At 45.4% G+C, this 14307-nt stretch overlaps 1 protein-coding gene across 1 annotated transcript in view; it reads right to left on the reverse strand.

The window, feature by feature from the left end:
- The window catches only part of SORCS3 (sortilin related VPS10 domain containing receptor 3), an 831591-nt gene that overhangs the window by 611746 nt on the left and 205538 nt on the right, over nucleotides 1–14307 (reverse strand). Inside the window, exon 4 of the mRNA XM_030204719.1 lies at nucleotides 3776–3934. Within this exon, the coding sequence (XP_030060579.1) occupies nucleotides 3776–3934 (159 nt within the window). The remainder of the gene's footprint in view (nucleotides 1–3775; nucleotides 3935–14307) is intronic.

Raw genomic sequence — 14307 nt, forward strand, 5'->3', positions numbered from 1 at the left:
CTTCCGCCAGGGTCGCTTTACTCATACTACCCCTCTCCTCAGGTCGCTTCACTGGCTCCCTATCCGTTTTCGCATCCTGTTTAAACTTCTTCTACTAACCTATAAATGCATTCACTCTGCTGCTCCCCAGTATCTCTCCACACTCGTCCTTCCCTACTCTCCTTCCCGTGCACTCCGATCCATGGATAAATCCTTCTTATCTGTTCCCTTCTCCACTACTGCCAACTCCAGACTTCGCGCCTTCTGTCTCGCTGCACCCTACGCCTGGAATAAACTTCCTGAGCCCCTACGTCTTGCCCCATCCTTGGCCACCTTTAAATCTAGACTGAAAGCCCACCTCTTTAACATTGCTTTTGACTTGTAATCACTTGTAACCTCTCGTTTCCACCTACCCTCCTCTCCTCTTTCCTCTACTCATTAATTGATTTGCTTGCTTTATTTTTGTCTATTAGATTGTAAGCTCTTTGAGCAGGGACTGTCTTTCTTCTATGTTTGTGCAGCGCTGCGTACGCTTTGTAGCGCTATATAAATGCTAAATAGTAGTAGTATTAATAGCGCTAGTGTAAACGCTTACACCTAGATTGTTTAAAAGCTTATGCATGCGCACTCCTACCCATGCTCTGCCCAGACTCTGCCCATGTGTGTGACCACCTACATTTATATAAACCAAAAAAGATGGGAAAAATCTACTGAACATCTAAACTGTAATTAACATGAACAAAAAGCAATGGAACCCACAGAAATCTTTACTCTTAGCTCTATTCCTGAGAGAAAAGACCTCATATGGCCAGCACAATGGCTGTCATGCCAATGGGCTACGTAGAGGGGCATAATCGAAAGGGACGTCCAAGTTTTGATGAGGATGTCCTCGCAAAATGTCCCCATCCAGAGGCAAGGAAACCCATATTTTCAAAACAAGATGGATGTCCATCTTTCATTTCGATAATACGTTCAGGGACACCCAAATCCTGAAATTTGGTCGTCCTTAGAGATGGTCGTCCCTAGACTTGGTTGTTTCTGAATTTCGGCGATAATGGAAACCAAGGACATTCATCTCAGAAACGACCTCTGGTCATGGGAGGAGCCAGCATTTGTAGTGCACTGGTCCCCCTGACATACCAGGACACCACCAGGCACCCTAGGGGGCACTGCAGTGGACTTCATAAATTGCTCCTAGGTACATAGTTCCCTTACCTTGTGTGCTGAGCCCCCAACCTCCCCCCTAAAACCCACTACCATAGCCCTTACAGTGGGTTTGTGGTGGGTTTCGGAGGGCTCGCTGTTTCCTCCACAAATGTAACAGGTAGGGAGGGATGGGCCTGGGTCTGCTTGCCTGAAGTGCACTGCACCCACAAAAACTGCTCCAGGGACCTGCATACTGCTGTGATGGAGCTGAGTATGACATCTGAGGCTGGCATAGAGGCTGGCACAAAATATTTTTAAAAGATGTTTTTTGAGGGTGGGAGGTGGTTAGTATTTCTCACCAAGCAGGGGCGTAGCTAGGTGGGGCCACGGGGAAATGGGCCCACACAGATTTAGCCCTGGCCCCCTCTACTTTTGACCCCCTCCCACCGACGCCGATCCTCCCCCGCCACTTTCGATCCCCCCTCCCACCGACGTCAACCTTCCCCCGTGGGGGAGGGGCGGAGGGAGGGGGAATCGAAAGTGGTGGGGGGGGGGAGGCAGTTGGGGGAGGCGGGCTAAACTGTGTCCCCCCACCTCGGGATCTGGACCCCCCTCCCGCCGAGGTCTGGCAATGCTCCTGCCACCAAGCACACGCCATTTCCGGTGCTACAAAAATATGATCTATTTTTGTAGCACTGGAACTTAACCGGCGGTAATCGGTTACTGCACAGAGCCATTTATTTTCCACAAAAAACCCCCAGCCCTTTACCCGCTATGGTAAAAGGGGGCTTCATTGTGCGTCAAAAACACACACTTATGCTAGCGCAGGCCCCCTATTACCACAGTTTAGTTAAGGGCAGGGGCATAGCAAGACTACAGATTTTGGGTGGGGTTAGGCAAGAAGTGGGTGGGCACCAAGTGCTCTTTCCCCCCCCCCCCCCCACACACACTCCTTCCAACCACCACCACCAAAAATATCTCAGCTGGCGGGGAAATGCTTCTTTCCACCATGGCGGTCTGCAGTACACATGCACTGAAAACTGAGCGTGCGCAGGTGCTGGTATCGTGGAGAGTAGTGTTTTCGTTACCATTAGGGGGGAAGTCTTCAGCTGGCTGAGCTTGGGATCCCCACCAGCTACCACTAAACGTGTGGCACTGTTGGGTGGGCCTGAGCCCTAAGTGGGTGGGCCCTGGCCCACCCAGGCCTACCTGTGGCTATGCCACTGGTTAAGGGGCCCCTATCTGTTGCAAAGCTGTGTAACAAGCGCATGCTAATTCTTAGGTTAATTGCTTAACACACCTCAGTAAAGGTCCCCTTCGTGTTCTGATGCTCTTTTTCAAGAACTCACCTGACGTATAAGGTCAGTCCAATTAATCTGGTATCCATGGTACCTTCAATATCTTTCTGAAATTTCAATCTCAAAATCTTTGCTTAACCTCTCTGTTCTCAGTATTCAAAGATAAAAAAAAAACATTCCTTAATCTGCGCAGGTAGAATAAAAATGTTTTATGGCATCATTGCAAATGTATTTAGGTCATTATGCTCCTCTTGTCTGGCTTTCTTTATTTAAAAAAGAGAAGATGCCTGTTCAAGATATATACATTTTATGGTCTATCAGTACATTTGTAAACACAGTAAAGCTGATTCATGCAAGGTCGTCAACAAGAGGCAGCACTAGGGATTGGGGTCCTCTCTGAAATCTGCTTCATGATTAGAACATCTATCAGAACCATGTGTTGCTTTTTCTAAAGCTTCTTCCAAGCCACACACAGCACTTGGATCAGACACTCACTGTATGATGACCATACTAGGAAAAAATGCCCGTTTCTGCGCGGAATGAAACGGGCGCTAGCAAGGGGCCCCCTCCCTCCGTCCCTCGAAGCTACTTGCCTTGTTCGCTGTGGTGGGCCGTTTCGGCCTTGGAGTGTCAATAGCTCCGCCCTCGACGTCATGACGTTTTGACGCGTCATGACGTTTTGACGCGAGGGCGGTGCACACACTCCAGGGCACACCGGATATCTCGGGCGCCTCAACTTCCGTGGAGGCTTCAGAACGTTGGGGTTGCCTTTTATATATATAGAAGATTGTGAGCCATTTAGCAAACGCCTTGCCATTAGAACCAGGCATTTCCACAAATGTTTGATGCCCTACCTAAACTGTTTGTGCCCTAGTGTGCCTCTCTTTCTAACCTTACTGACTTTCTGTGAACGATTTGGCTAGTTTTAAAAATCTTTCACTTAGGCTAAAGGAAAATGAAATTCACTAGACATCAAAAGAATACATTGGTCTTTCAATATCACTCACATTCTCCGGTTACATTAGAGATCTAAGCATTAAAACTCATTTGACATTTGATATTATAAAAGAACCAAATTTATAGTGGCTTTTCAGTCTGCAAATGTCACTTTGGCATCCTCAGGGGAGAAGTAAGTGACACCTTGCACCTGCCATACCCTTCAGTCACAAGAGATGGAAAGGTTACGTTCAAGATAATATATCTCATATTGATGGAATATTTAATATATTAATGCAGTTAGCAGTGTTATAGCTCTTTAGAAAAACAGAAGCTAAGGTGAAGTCTTAAAAAGTCTATACAACAAAAGTAGAGAAAATGTCACTCAGATCCAATGCCCCAAATAAATGGCTCACCTTTTGATCAAGGCTGTATGCTAATATCCAGTCTTCCTGTTTGGGGTGAAAGAGCAGACTCTGGATATAAAAGTTCAGTCGGTACTTCTGGTAAGTGGCCCCTTCATCTGAGCTGATCAGTATGCTGCTTTCGATCTCTGGGTCGCTGAGGAGCATTATCTAAAATAAAGAGAAGACCTTGGATGTGATAATGCAAGACCCCAAAAAAAGTTAGGGGAACAAATTTAATACATGTTGAGTTAGGACTTCAGTTGGTAAGCTCTGTGTCATGCTGACTGCTCTTTCATTACCAGTGATGATGTATGTGAAGCATAGATGAGGGTTTCTTTAGTTAATTCCACTCAACAATCCAGGTGATAACAATTCCAGCCTAGCCTAGTTCTTCTCAAACCAGTTCTCGAGCCACACCCAGTCAGGATGGCTGCAATGAATATGCATGAAAAACATTTGCATACCAAGGAAGCAGTGCATGCAAATCTTTGTCTTGCATACAGTGGTGGAAATAAGTATTTGATCCCTTGCTGATTTTGTAAGTTTGCCCACTGACAAAGACATGAGCAGCCCATAATTGAAGGGTAGGTTATTGGTAACAGTGAGAGATAGCACATCACAAATTAAATCCGGAAAATCACATTGTGGAAAGTATATGAATTTATTTGCATTCTGCAGAGGGAAATAAGTATTTAATCCCTCTGGCAAACAAGACCTAATACTTGGTGGCAAAACCCTTGTTGGCAAGCACAGCGGTCAGACATCTTCTGTAGTTGATGATGAGGTTTGCACACATGTCAGGAGGAATTTTGGTCCACTCCTCTTTGCAGATCATCTCTAAATCATTAAGAGTTCTGGGCTGTCGCTTGGCAACTCGCAGCTTCAGCTCCCTCCATAAGTTTTCAATGGGATTAAGGTCTGGTGACTGGCTAGGCCACTCCATGACCCTAATGTGCTTCTTCCTGAGCCACTCCTTTGTTGCCTTGGCTGTATGTTTTGGGTCATTGTCGTGCTGGAAGACCCAGCCACGACCCATTTTTAAAGCCCTGGCGGAGGGAAGGAGGTTGTCACTCAGAATTGTACGGTACATGGCCCCATCCATTCTCCCATTGATGCGGTGAAGTAGTCCTGTGCACTTAGCAGAGAAACACCCCCAAAACATAACATTTCCACCTCCATGCTTGACAGTGGGGACGGTGTTCTTTGGGTCATAGGCAGCATTTCTCTTCCTCCAAACACGGCGAGTTGAGTTCATGCCAAAGAGCTCAATTTTTGTCTCATCTGACCACAGCACCTTCTCCCAATCACTCTCGGCATCATCCAGGTGTTCACTGGCAAACTTCAGACGGGCCGTCACATGTGCCTTCCGGAGCAGGGGGACCTTGCGGGCACTGCAGGATTGCAATCCGTTATGTCGTAATGTGTTACCAATGGTTTTCGTGGTGACAGTGGTCCCAGCTGCCTTGAGATCATTGACAAGTTCCCCCCTTGTAGTTGTAGGCTGATTTCTAACCTTCCTCATGATCAAGGATACCCCACGAGGTGAGATTTTGCGTGGAGCCCCAGATCTTTGTCGATTGACAGTCATTTTGTACTTCTTCCATTTTCTTACTATGGCACCAACAGTTGTCTCCTTCTCGCCCAGCGTCTTACTGATGGTTTTGTAGCCCATTCCAGCCTTGTGCAGGTGTATGATCTTGTCCCTGACATCCTTAGACAGCTCCTTGCTCTTGGCCATTTTGTAGAGGTTAGAGTCTGACTGATTCACTGAGTCTGTGGACAGGTGTCTTTCATACAGGTGACCATTGCCGACAGCTGTCTGTCATGCAGGTAACGAGTTGATTTGGAGCATCTACCTGGTCTGTAGGGGCCAGATCTCTTACTGGTTGGTGGGGGATCAAATACTTATTTCCCTCTGCAGAATGCAAATAAATTCATATACTTTCCACAATGTGATTTTCCGGATTTAATTTGTGATGTGCTATCTCTCACTGTTACCAATAACCTACCCTTCAATTATGGGCTGCTCATGTCTTTGTCAGTGGGCACACTTACAAAATCAGCAAGGGATCAAATACTTATTTCCACCACTGTATTCATTGTGGATATTCGGAAAATTCCGCTGAATGGGTGTGCCCTGAGGACAGGGTTGGGAAGCCCTGGCCTAGGCCATAACTCCAGGCAATGAAAAAACAACCCTGTTCTCACTACTAAACATCCCAAATAGCTGTCTGTCTGATCTTCTTAAATAGAAATTCTCTACCAACATTATTGATGCCCAGGCTTTTGAGTTTAGAACAGGAGTTCTCAAACCAGTCCTCAGGGCAAACCTAGCCATCTGATTTTCAGGATATTTCCAAACAATATGCATGAGCTACATTTCCATTTAATGAAGGCAACGCATGTATATATATATATATATCTTAGTTTATAGTTTTAGTTTTTTTAAAACTTACTATACTGCCCAAGCTGACTCGCAGATCTGGGCAGTTTACAATGTAAAAGGAAACACTCAAAAACAAGTAGAAAAAGAAATTACAAAATTTGATAGGAAAGGACATCCAGTCATACCCCAGACCTATCCAATCAATCTGTGACCATCTACCAGTGGCGTAGCCACAGGTGGGCTTGGGTGGGCCAGGGCCCACCCATTTATGGCTCAGGCCCACCCAACAGTAGCACATGTTTAGTGGTAACTGGTGGGAATCCCAAGCTCCGCCAGCTGAAGATTTCCCCCTGATGGTAACAAACATGCTACTCTCCACAACACCGGCACCTGTGCATGCTCAGTTTTCAGTGCATGCTTGCTGCCAAGGTGGAAAGAAGCATTTTCCCACCAGCTGAGATAATTTTTTTTGGAGGGGGGGGGGGGGGGGGGAGGAGAACACTTGGTGTCCACCCATTTTTTGCCCAGGCCCACCCAAAATCTGTTGTCTGGCTACGCCCCTGCCATCTACTCTTCCGGAAAGCACTAAAACCCCATTTATTCAAGCAAGCCTATCCGAATGACCCAGACTAATCTTATGGACCCATCTAACCCAACACATACCCAGGAGACAATGACATTGACCCAGACTATATCTCCCACCTTACTCCCTTCTCCATTGCCTATCTCTGCCTACTTATCTATTCTACTATTCTGTTATACTTAATTTTTACTTTCTCTAACAATATTCTGTATTCACTATTACTATGTAAGCCACATTGAACCTGCTTTGACTGGGAAAGCGCGGGATATAAATGTAATAATAAATATATAAATAAATACATAAATAAAATACCAGCTCATTCAAACCTTACAGGATAAATACACAATTAAAAATGGGGAAAGAAAATGAGGACATAAGGAGATAGAAAAGAAAGAGATTACACTAAATATAACATACAAGAAGGAAAACAGCAAGACTGACTATAAGCCCCCCTCCCCCCACCACCAACCCCTTAAATTAAAAGCTTGTCTAAACAGCCAAGTTTTTAGGGCTATTTTAACAATTTTGAATGACAGTTCAGAATGGATAGCAAGAGGGAGTGAATACCAGTAAGAAGGAGCCATGAAAAAGAAAGTGCAGTGTCAGGTGGATTCCAAAATTGAGCAACTTTTGGATTTGGAAGGACCAGGCGGTGATCGTTAATCGAACAGAGGAGTTGAGCAGGAGAATATGGGATGGTCAATGTAGCAAAGAATGCCCACTCTATGAGCTTTGAAGGTGAGAGTGAGTAACTTGAATATGAAATGCTTCCCAATGGGGAACAGGGGCGTAGCCACGGGCGGGCCGGGATGGGCCCAGGCCCAGCCACTTTTGCTCCAGGCCCGCCCACCCTAACTAGCCCCAACCCAACCAGTGGCGTAGCTCTCCCAAGCGAGGCTCCAATCTTTTCTTGCCTCTTCTGCCCGCTCTCCCCGTCTGCACGGTCTGCTCACTTTTACTGCCCTGAAGCACTGTTCTCCCTCCAGCACTGGCGGTTCCCATAGCCAGCCTTCTGCCAGCGTGCGTTGTCGGGGCCTCTCCTTAGGCGCGTCCCGCCTACTCTGCAACTTCCTGTTTTCCGCAAAGGTGGGATGCACACCTGAGAAGAGGCCCCGACGACGTACACTGGCAGAAGGCTGACTATGGGAATCGCCGGTGCTAAAGGGAGAACGGCGCTTCAGGGCAGTAAAAATGACCAGAACTGAGCATGTGCAGGGGGCTGTTGGCATCTGGAAGAATACTGCCAAATGCCCTGGGTTTGAAACAGTTCAGTTGGGGGGGTGGGGGGAGGATGGTAGCAGGTGGAGAGGAAATGCGAGGCCCGTGCTCACCCAGTCCACCTCCAGGCCCATCTAAAAATTTAACTCTGGCTGCGCTACTGAGTTATCATCTTCTGTTTAGGAAGTTTAAGTGGTCTCCTATGTTAACTCAGTGTTAGGCAGTTAGCACCTGGTAGGGGCAGCATGTTAACTGCCAAATACCTATATATATATATATATATATATATATATATATAAAGGAGGAGAACCACAAAATGTGTTAATAAAATAGAAAAAAAATGGGGGAAAACCAAACTAATTTCAACACAAGGGCAACGTTTATTGAGCAATACAACTGACTCAACACAGTCCTGTTTCGGCACTGAAAAGTGTCTGATTCAGGAGTTCAAAAGAGATATTCAATAGCCCAAAGGAAAAATGAACAATGTAACACCACTAAGAAGTTCTCCCAAATACCTTCCATACGCACTTTCTGCCCATGCCATACCCCCTTACATGAAAAGCACTTAGGGAGTAATTCCCTATAGATTAGCTAGTTGCCAGGATGATACATGCTAAGTGCAAATTCAATACCAGCACTTGTATTATAGAATACTAGCACAAGTCTACTTTTTCATTCCTAATTTTATCTAATTCTGCTGCACGACTAATATTCCGCCAGTGTCGTTATGCTCATATTAGCCCTCTCCTCAAGTCACTTCACTGGCTTCCTATCCGTTTCCATATACAGTTCAAACGCCTCTTATTGACTTATAAGTGCATTCACTCTGCAGCTCCTCAGTACCTCTCCACTCTCATCTCTCCCTACATTCCTCCCCGGGAACTCCATTCATTGGGTAAATCTCTCTTATCTGCACCCTACTCCTCCACTGCTAACTCCAGACTCTGTTCCTTTTATCTTGCTGCACCATATGCCTGGAATAAACTTCCTGAGCCGGTACGTCAAGCTCCATCTCTGGCTGTCTTCAAATCTAAGCTAAAAGCCCATCTTTTTGATGCTGCTTTTAACTCCTAACCATTATTCACTTGTTCAGAACCCTTATTTTATCATTCTCACTTTAATATTCCCTTATCAATTGTTTGTCCTGTTTGTCTGTCCTAATTAGATTGTAAGCTCTGTCGAGCAGGGACTGTCTCTTCATGTTCAAGTGTACAGCGCTGTGTACGTCTAGTAGCGCTTTAGAAATGATAAGTAGTAATAGTAGTAATTCAGAGGCCCTTTTACTAAGGTTTGCTGAAAAATGGCCTACGCTGGTGTAGGCGCGTGTTTTGGATGCGCACAGGTCCATTTTTCAGAGCGCCTGCAAAAAAGGGCCTTTTTTTGTGGCTGAAAATGGATGTGCGGTAAAGTTAAAACCAGCGTGCATCCATTTTTGGTATGAGACCTTACCACCACCCATTGACTTAGCGGTAAGTTCTCACGCGTTAACCAGGCAGTAATCGTATTGTGCGAGTTCAATATTTACAAACCAATTCCAATTTCAGTGCTAAAGGCATAACTATATCACAGCCAAATACGGGAGAAAATATGAATTTGACATCATTCTTGGAGTCCTCGCTGGAAGTCATAACTCAGAGGTTAACAGCAATAGTGGATTTTGCATTGGAAATGGACAGAGATGCAGTATTAAGACTTTCCTTTAGGCATTTAGATTCCCTTTTTTTTGTTCAAAAATAAGACTTTATCCTGATTTATCTAGGGACACGCAGAAGAGACCCAAAGAGGCATATTTTCAAAGCACTTAGCCTTCCAAAGTTCCATAGAAACCTATGGAACTTTGGAAGGCTAAGTGCTTTGAAAATATGCCTCAAAGTCTTTTTGGCGCTGCGACAGTGAACTTTGGGGTTAGGAGCAAACATTTTGCTGAAATTTCCATGTATATGTCGTGTTTTGTTTCAAAATAAGCAATTTCAGTTCATTGAACCTAAACAATTAAAGAGGTTGTGATTGCTAGGGAAGAGGAAAAATTAGTTGTGACTGTCAAGTAACAGATGTACACTGTATGATAGATTAGAAGAAGAGGTAGAACCGCAGCACCGATTGAGTGGTTTAATTTCAGGTTATATTTAAGTATTAATGTATTTGTAATCTTGAATCTATTTCAGCTTTAAATAGTAAAGGTCAAAAGTTTTAGTAGACTTATAGAATGGAATTAATCTCGACAGAGATCTCCAGTATTATTTCTTAGGATCTGAAATTATTACAAATTTCTGTATCTTCTCTTTATGAGTTGTATATATGTAAAATTAATAAAAAAAAAAAAAAAAACAGGCAGTAATCGTCAGCGTGCGTACACTACTGATTATCGCCGGGTAAGCGTCATGCGGTAGAAAATTTCTATCGTGTGTTTTGGATGTACATCAAAGACGGAATTACTGTCCAGGGCACGTGGTAGCCGAGGGGTAATTTCAATTTGACACACAGTTTACATGCGTATGCGTCTACATGCCTTAGTTTAAGGGCCCCTCAATGACTGTTCCTAATTGTAGGCAATTAGGCATGTAAATGCTGGTATGCATAAGTGTCCGTGCCCCTCTGAGCCCCCATGCACTTGCCTGCTATGGATTTTTTGCGCACATTTTGCACAATTCCGATTGAGGGCAGTTAAGTGTGTAACTGTCATAGGACATGTTTATCCACTCCTAGCCTAGGTGAGATAACATTTAATCATCTCTCTGACCTCATGTGCACCTTTCTTTAAATTAGTCACCTTATTTTCTATCTCCTCCTACTCTCTTACCTATCTATATGTTCCATATTTGTTTATACCCTACACTGTCAATTAAAATGTTATATTATGTATTGTGTTGACGTTGTAAGTAGTATATTATGCCATTCTTTGTATTGTTATTTGAATATTTTTACTGCTGTAATTGTCTGTTGCTCATGTTTGATTTATTCTTACTGTATACCACCTTGAGTGAATTCTTTCTAAAAGGCGGTAAATAAATCCTAACAAATAAATAAATAGTGCCAATTAATGTCAATTAACACCAATTATAGCCATTATTTGGTTGTTAATGCCGATTAGCAGCTAATAATTACACTGTTACACACATAACTGATACTGTTCTATAACTTGCATGCGCGGCATTAATTGGCTCTTGGCTACCCATGCTATTCTATAATGCTGGGTACCGAAATCCCATAGTGTGCAATCCAAAAGGGCCATGAAAGGGTCATGGGTTGGTCAGGGCCATTCCAAAAAGGTTGCGTACAGTGTTATAGAATAATAGGTCTCTGCGCCCACCTTGCGCACAGGCATTTACGCCGTGTTTCAGCAGGCGTAGATCTGGTGCCCAAAGCTGAGCATGGGAATTGGCACTAAATACTATTCTATAAGGGGCATGTGCCCTTTAGTGAATAGCGCTAGCATCAGTGCTTTTTTTATGCCGGTATGCGCCGGTACGGCGTACTTGCACCTTTTTTCTGGGTCCGGGGGCTCACCTGCCCGCTCCCTGCTGTTTGCACCCGGCCGTGATCCCTGCCTTGTAAAACTTTTCTTTTTTACCAAAGTCGCGAACTGGCAGCCTGAAGACTGAAGAAAGCAAACAGGCAGGCTCGCCTCCTTGCATTGCGTCGCTTCGTTTCCCTGCATTCTCAGCACGTCCCGCCCTCCTCTGATGTCATTTCCTTTCCTCGAGGGCGGGATGTGCTGAGAATGCAGGGAAACGAAGCGACGCGATGCAAGGAGGCGAGCCTGCCTGCTGTTTGCTTTCTTCAGTCTTCAGGCTGCCGGTTTGCAACTTTGGTAAAAAAGAAAAGTTTTGTAAGGTAGGGAACACAGCCAGGAGCAAACGGAAGGGAGCAGGCAGGGGAGGGTGGGCAAGTGGGGCTGGGTGTGTGTGTGTGTGGGCAAGTGGGGCTCGGGGGGCTGGGCAAATGGGGCTGGGGTTTGAATGATCTCGGGGGCAGGTGGAGGCTGGGGCGAGTCACTGGACATGGAAGGGAGGGGGAGGATAGGGGGCAAAAGAGAATCGCTGGACATGGAGGGGAGGGGAGAGAGGAGAATCATTCTGGACATGGATTGGATGGGATGGCAGGGCAGAGGAGGGCAGGGGAGAGAGGAGAATGGAGAATTGCTGGACATGGATGGAAGGGGAAGGCAGGGAAGAGAGAATTGCTGGACTTGGATAGGAGAGGAGGGGAGGGCAGGGGAGAGAGGAGAATCACTGGACATGGGAGAGGAGGGCAGGGGAGAGAGGAGACATGCTGGACATGGATGAAGAGTAGGGAAGATAGGAAGGAGATGCACATGGATGGGATGGCAGGGGAGGAAGGAGAAATGCTGGAAATGGATGGAGAGGAGAGCAGAGCAGGAGATAGAGGAGAAATGCTGGACATGGATGGATGGAGGGGTTGGCGGGGAGAGAGGAGAAATGCTGGACATGGAAGAAGAAAGGAGGAAAGTAAAGAAATAAATGGAAAGGAAGCCCTGGAAACGGAGTTAAGAGAACAGATAGAGAGCAGCAGAATCAGACACTTGGACCAGTATGGATAGAAAACAGTCACCAGACAACAAAGGTAGAAAAAATCATTTTATTTTCATTTTAGTGTTTGGAATTTCTCCAATTTAAGAATTTACATCTGCTGTCTTATTTTGCACTGGGTATACTGGAGCTGTAACATCTTACAGAAATGATTTATAATGAAAAAAAAATCACAAGTTATTGTTTTTCTCCTATACTAGTATATTTTCAATTATGTCTGTTTATATGCGCCATGGCTGGTATAAGGGGTGTGGCTAATGTGGGTGTGGCTATCATAGGGGTGGGGCCATATGTGGTGACCCCGCCCATAATGAGTACCGGCACCTTTTTTTCTACAAAAAAAGCACTGGCTAGCATTGATCTTTTCCACTTAGCTATGCGGGTGCTGGCACTGAATATTGCCAGCACCCACATAACCCGGTCTCCTCCCCAGTGCCTCCCCCCCCCCCACCGCGCTGCCCCTAACCTGCCTAGTTTTTTTTTTTTTTTGTAAAGAAAAACTCACAAAGAAACTCTAGACCACCCAAAACACAGCAGCCAAGCTGATTTTTGATTTAAAAAAAACATGATTCGAAAGCGCCAAACCCCTCTGAGAGAAACTGCACTGGCTCCCAATCAAAGAACAGATCATCTTCAAAATCTGCACCCTGGTCCACAAAATCATCTACGGCATTGTCCCAGTATACATGATAGACCTTATAGACCTACCAACTAGAAACAGAGCTAGATCATCAAGAACATACCTAAACCTCCATTACCCAAATAGCAAAGGACTCAAAAACAAAACAGCCTATGCATCTAGCTTCTCCTATATAAGCGCACAACTCTGGAACGCACTCCCAAAAGCTATGAAAACAATCCATGACCACCTAAACTTCAGGAAATCACTAAAAACCAACTTGTTCAAGAAGGGCTACCCTACCGATCCAACGTAAATCCCCGCACCCAGCAACACAGCAAAACCAATGATCGTACTGGACAATATAGAACCTTTCCTCCTTCCAACCCTCTTGGTGTCTGAAACACACGACCTTTTAACTACAATATAACCTTGTATCTGCTCTCTACCGGACTGGGCGAACGCCTTTACGGTACTATGTAAGCCATATTGAGCCTGCAAATAGGTGGGAAAAAGTGGGGTACAAATGCAACAAATAAATAAATAGTTTTTGTTTGGGCGGTCTGTGGGGATATTTAGCGGCACTCTCCGGTTAAGTGCCACTGAATATTTCCACACGGGCGGCAGGAAGCGATTTAAGGGAGCAGGAGAGGCTACTGGCCGCTTTGAAAATCACTTTGAAAATTGGTCGATGTGTTTTTTAAAACTTCCTTTGGCTTTTTAATTTCAGTTTAATTTTATGCACTGCCCTTTTAGAATAGCAGTTTTTAAAATAGTTTTCTTTTAGTGTTTTATAGGTCCTCAGTGCTTCACACATGACCTCCTCACCCGTGTCCACATGTCCTTTATAAAAATACTAGCCGTTGAGCCTGTAAAAACGGGCTGGTATTGGGGTTTTCAGAGGTCGACGCTGGCTCCCCCCCCCCCGTGAGGTCGCCGTTACTGTTCCCCCCCCCCACCCACCCCCGGAGTCGCCGCCACCACCCCTCCACCCGCTCCGGGCCCTCTCTTCGCTACTGAACTTACATCCATTCGCCGGAACGCAGCATGCACATCAGCTGAGCTGCCATCGGCCTTCCTTCCCTGCCTGTGTCCCGCCCTCGTGTGACGTAACGTCAGCGAGGGCGGGACAAAGGCAGGGAAGGAAGGCCGAGGCAGGGAAGGAAGGCCGAGGCAGCTCAG

The sequence above is a fragment of the Microcaecilia unicolor genome, chromosome 5 (genome assembly GCF_901765095.1).
Source record: "Microcaecilia unicolor chromosome 5, aMicUni1.1, whole genome shotgun sequence".
Taxonomy (NCBI): Eukaryota; Metazoa; Chordata; class Amphibia; order Gymnophiona; family Siphonopidae; genus Microcaecilia; species Microcaecilia unicolor.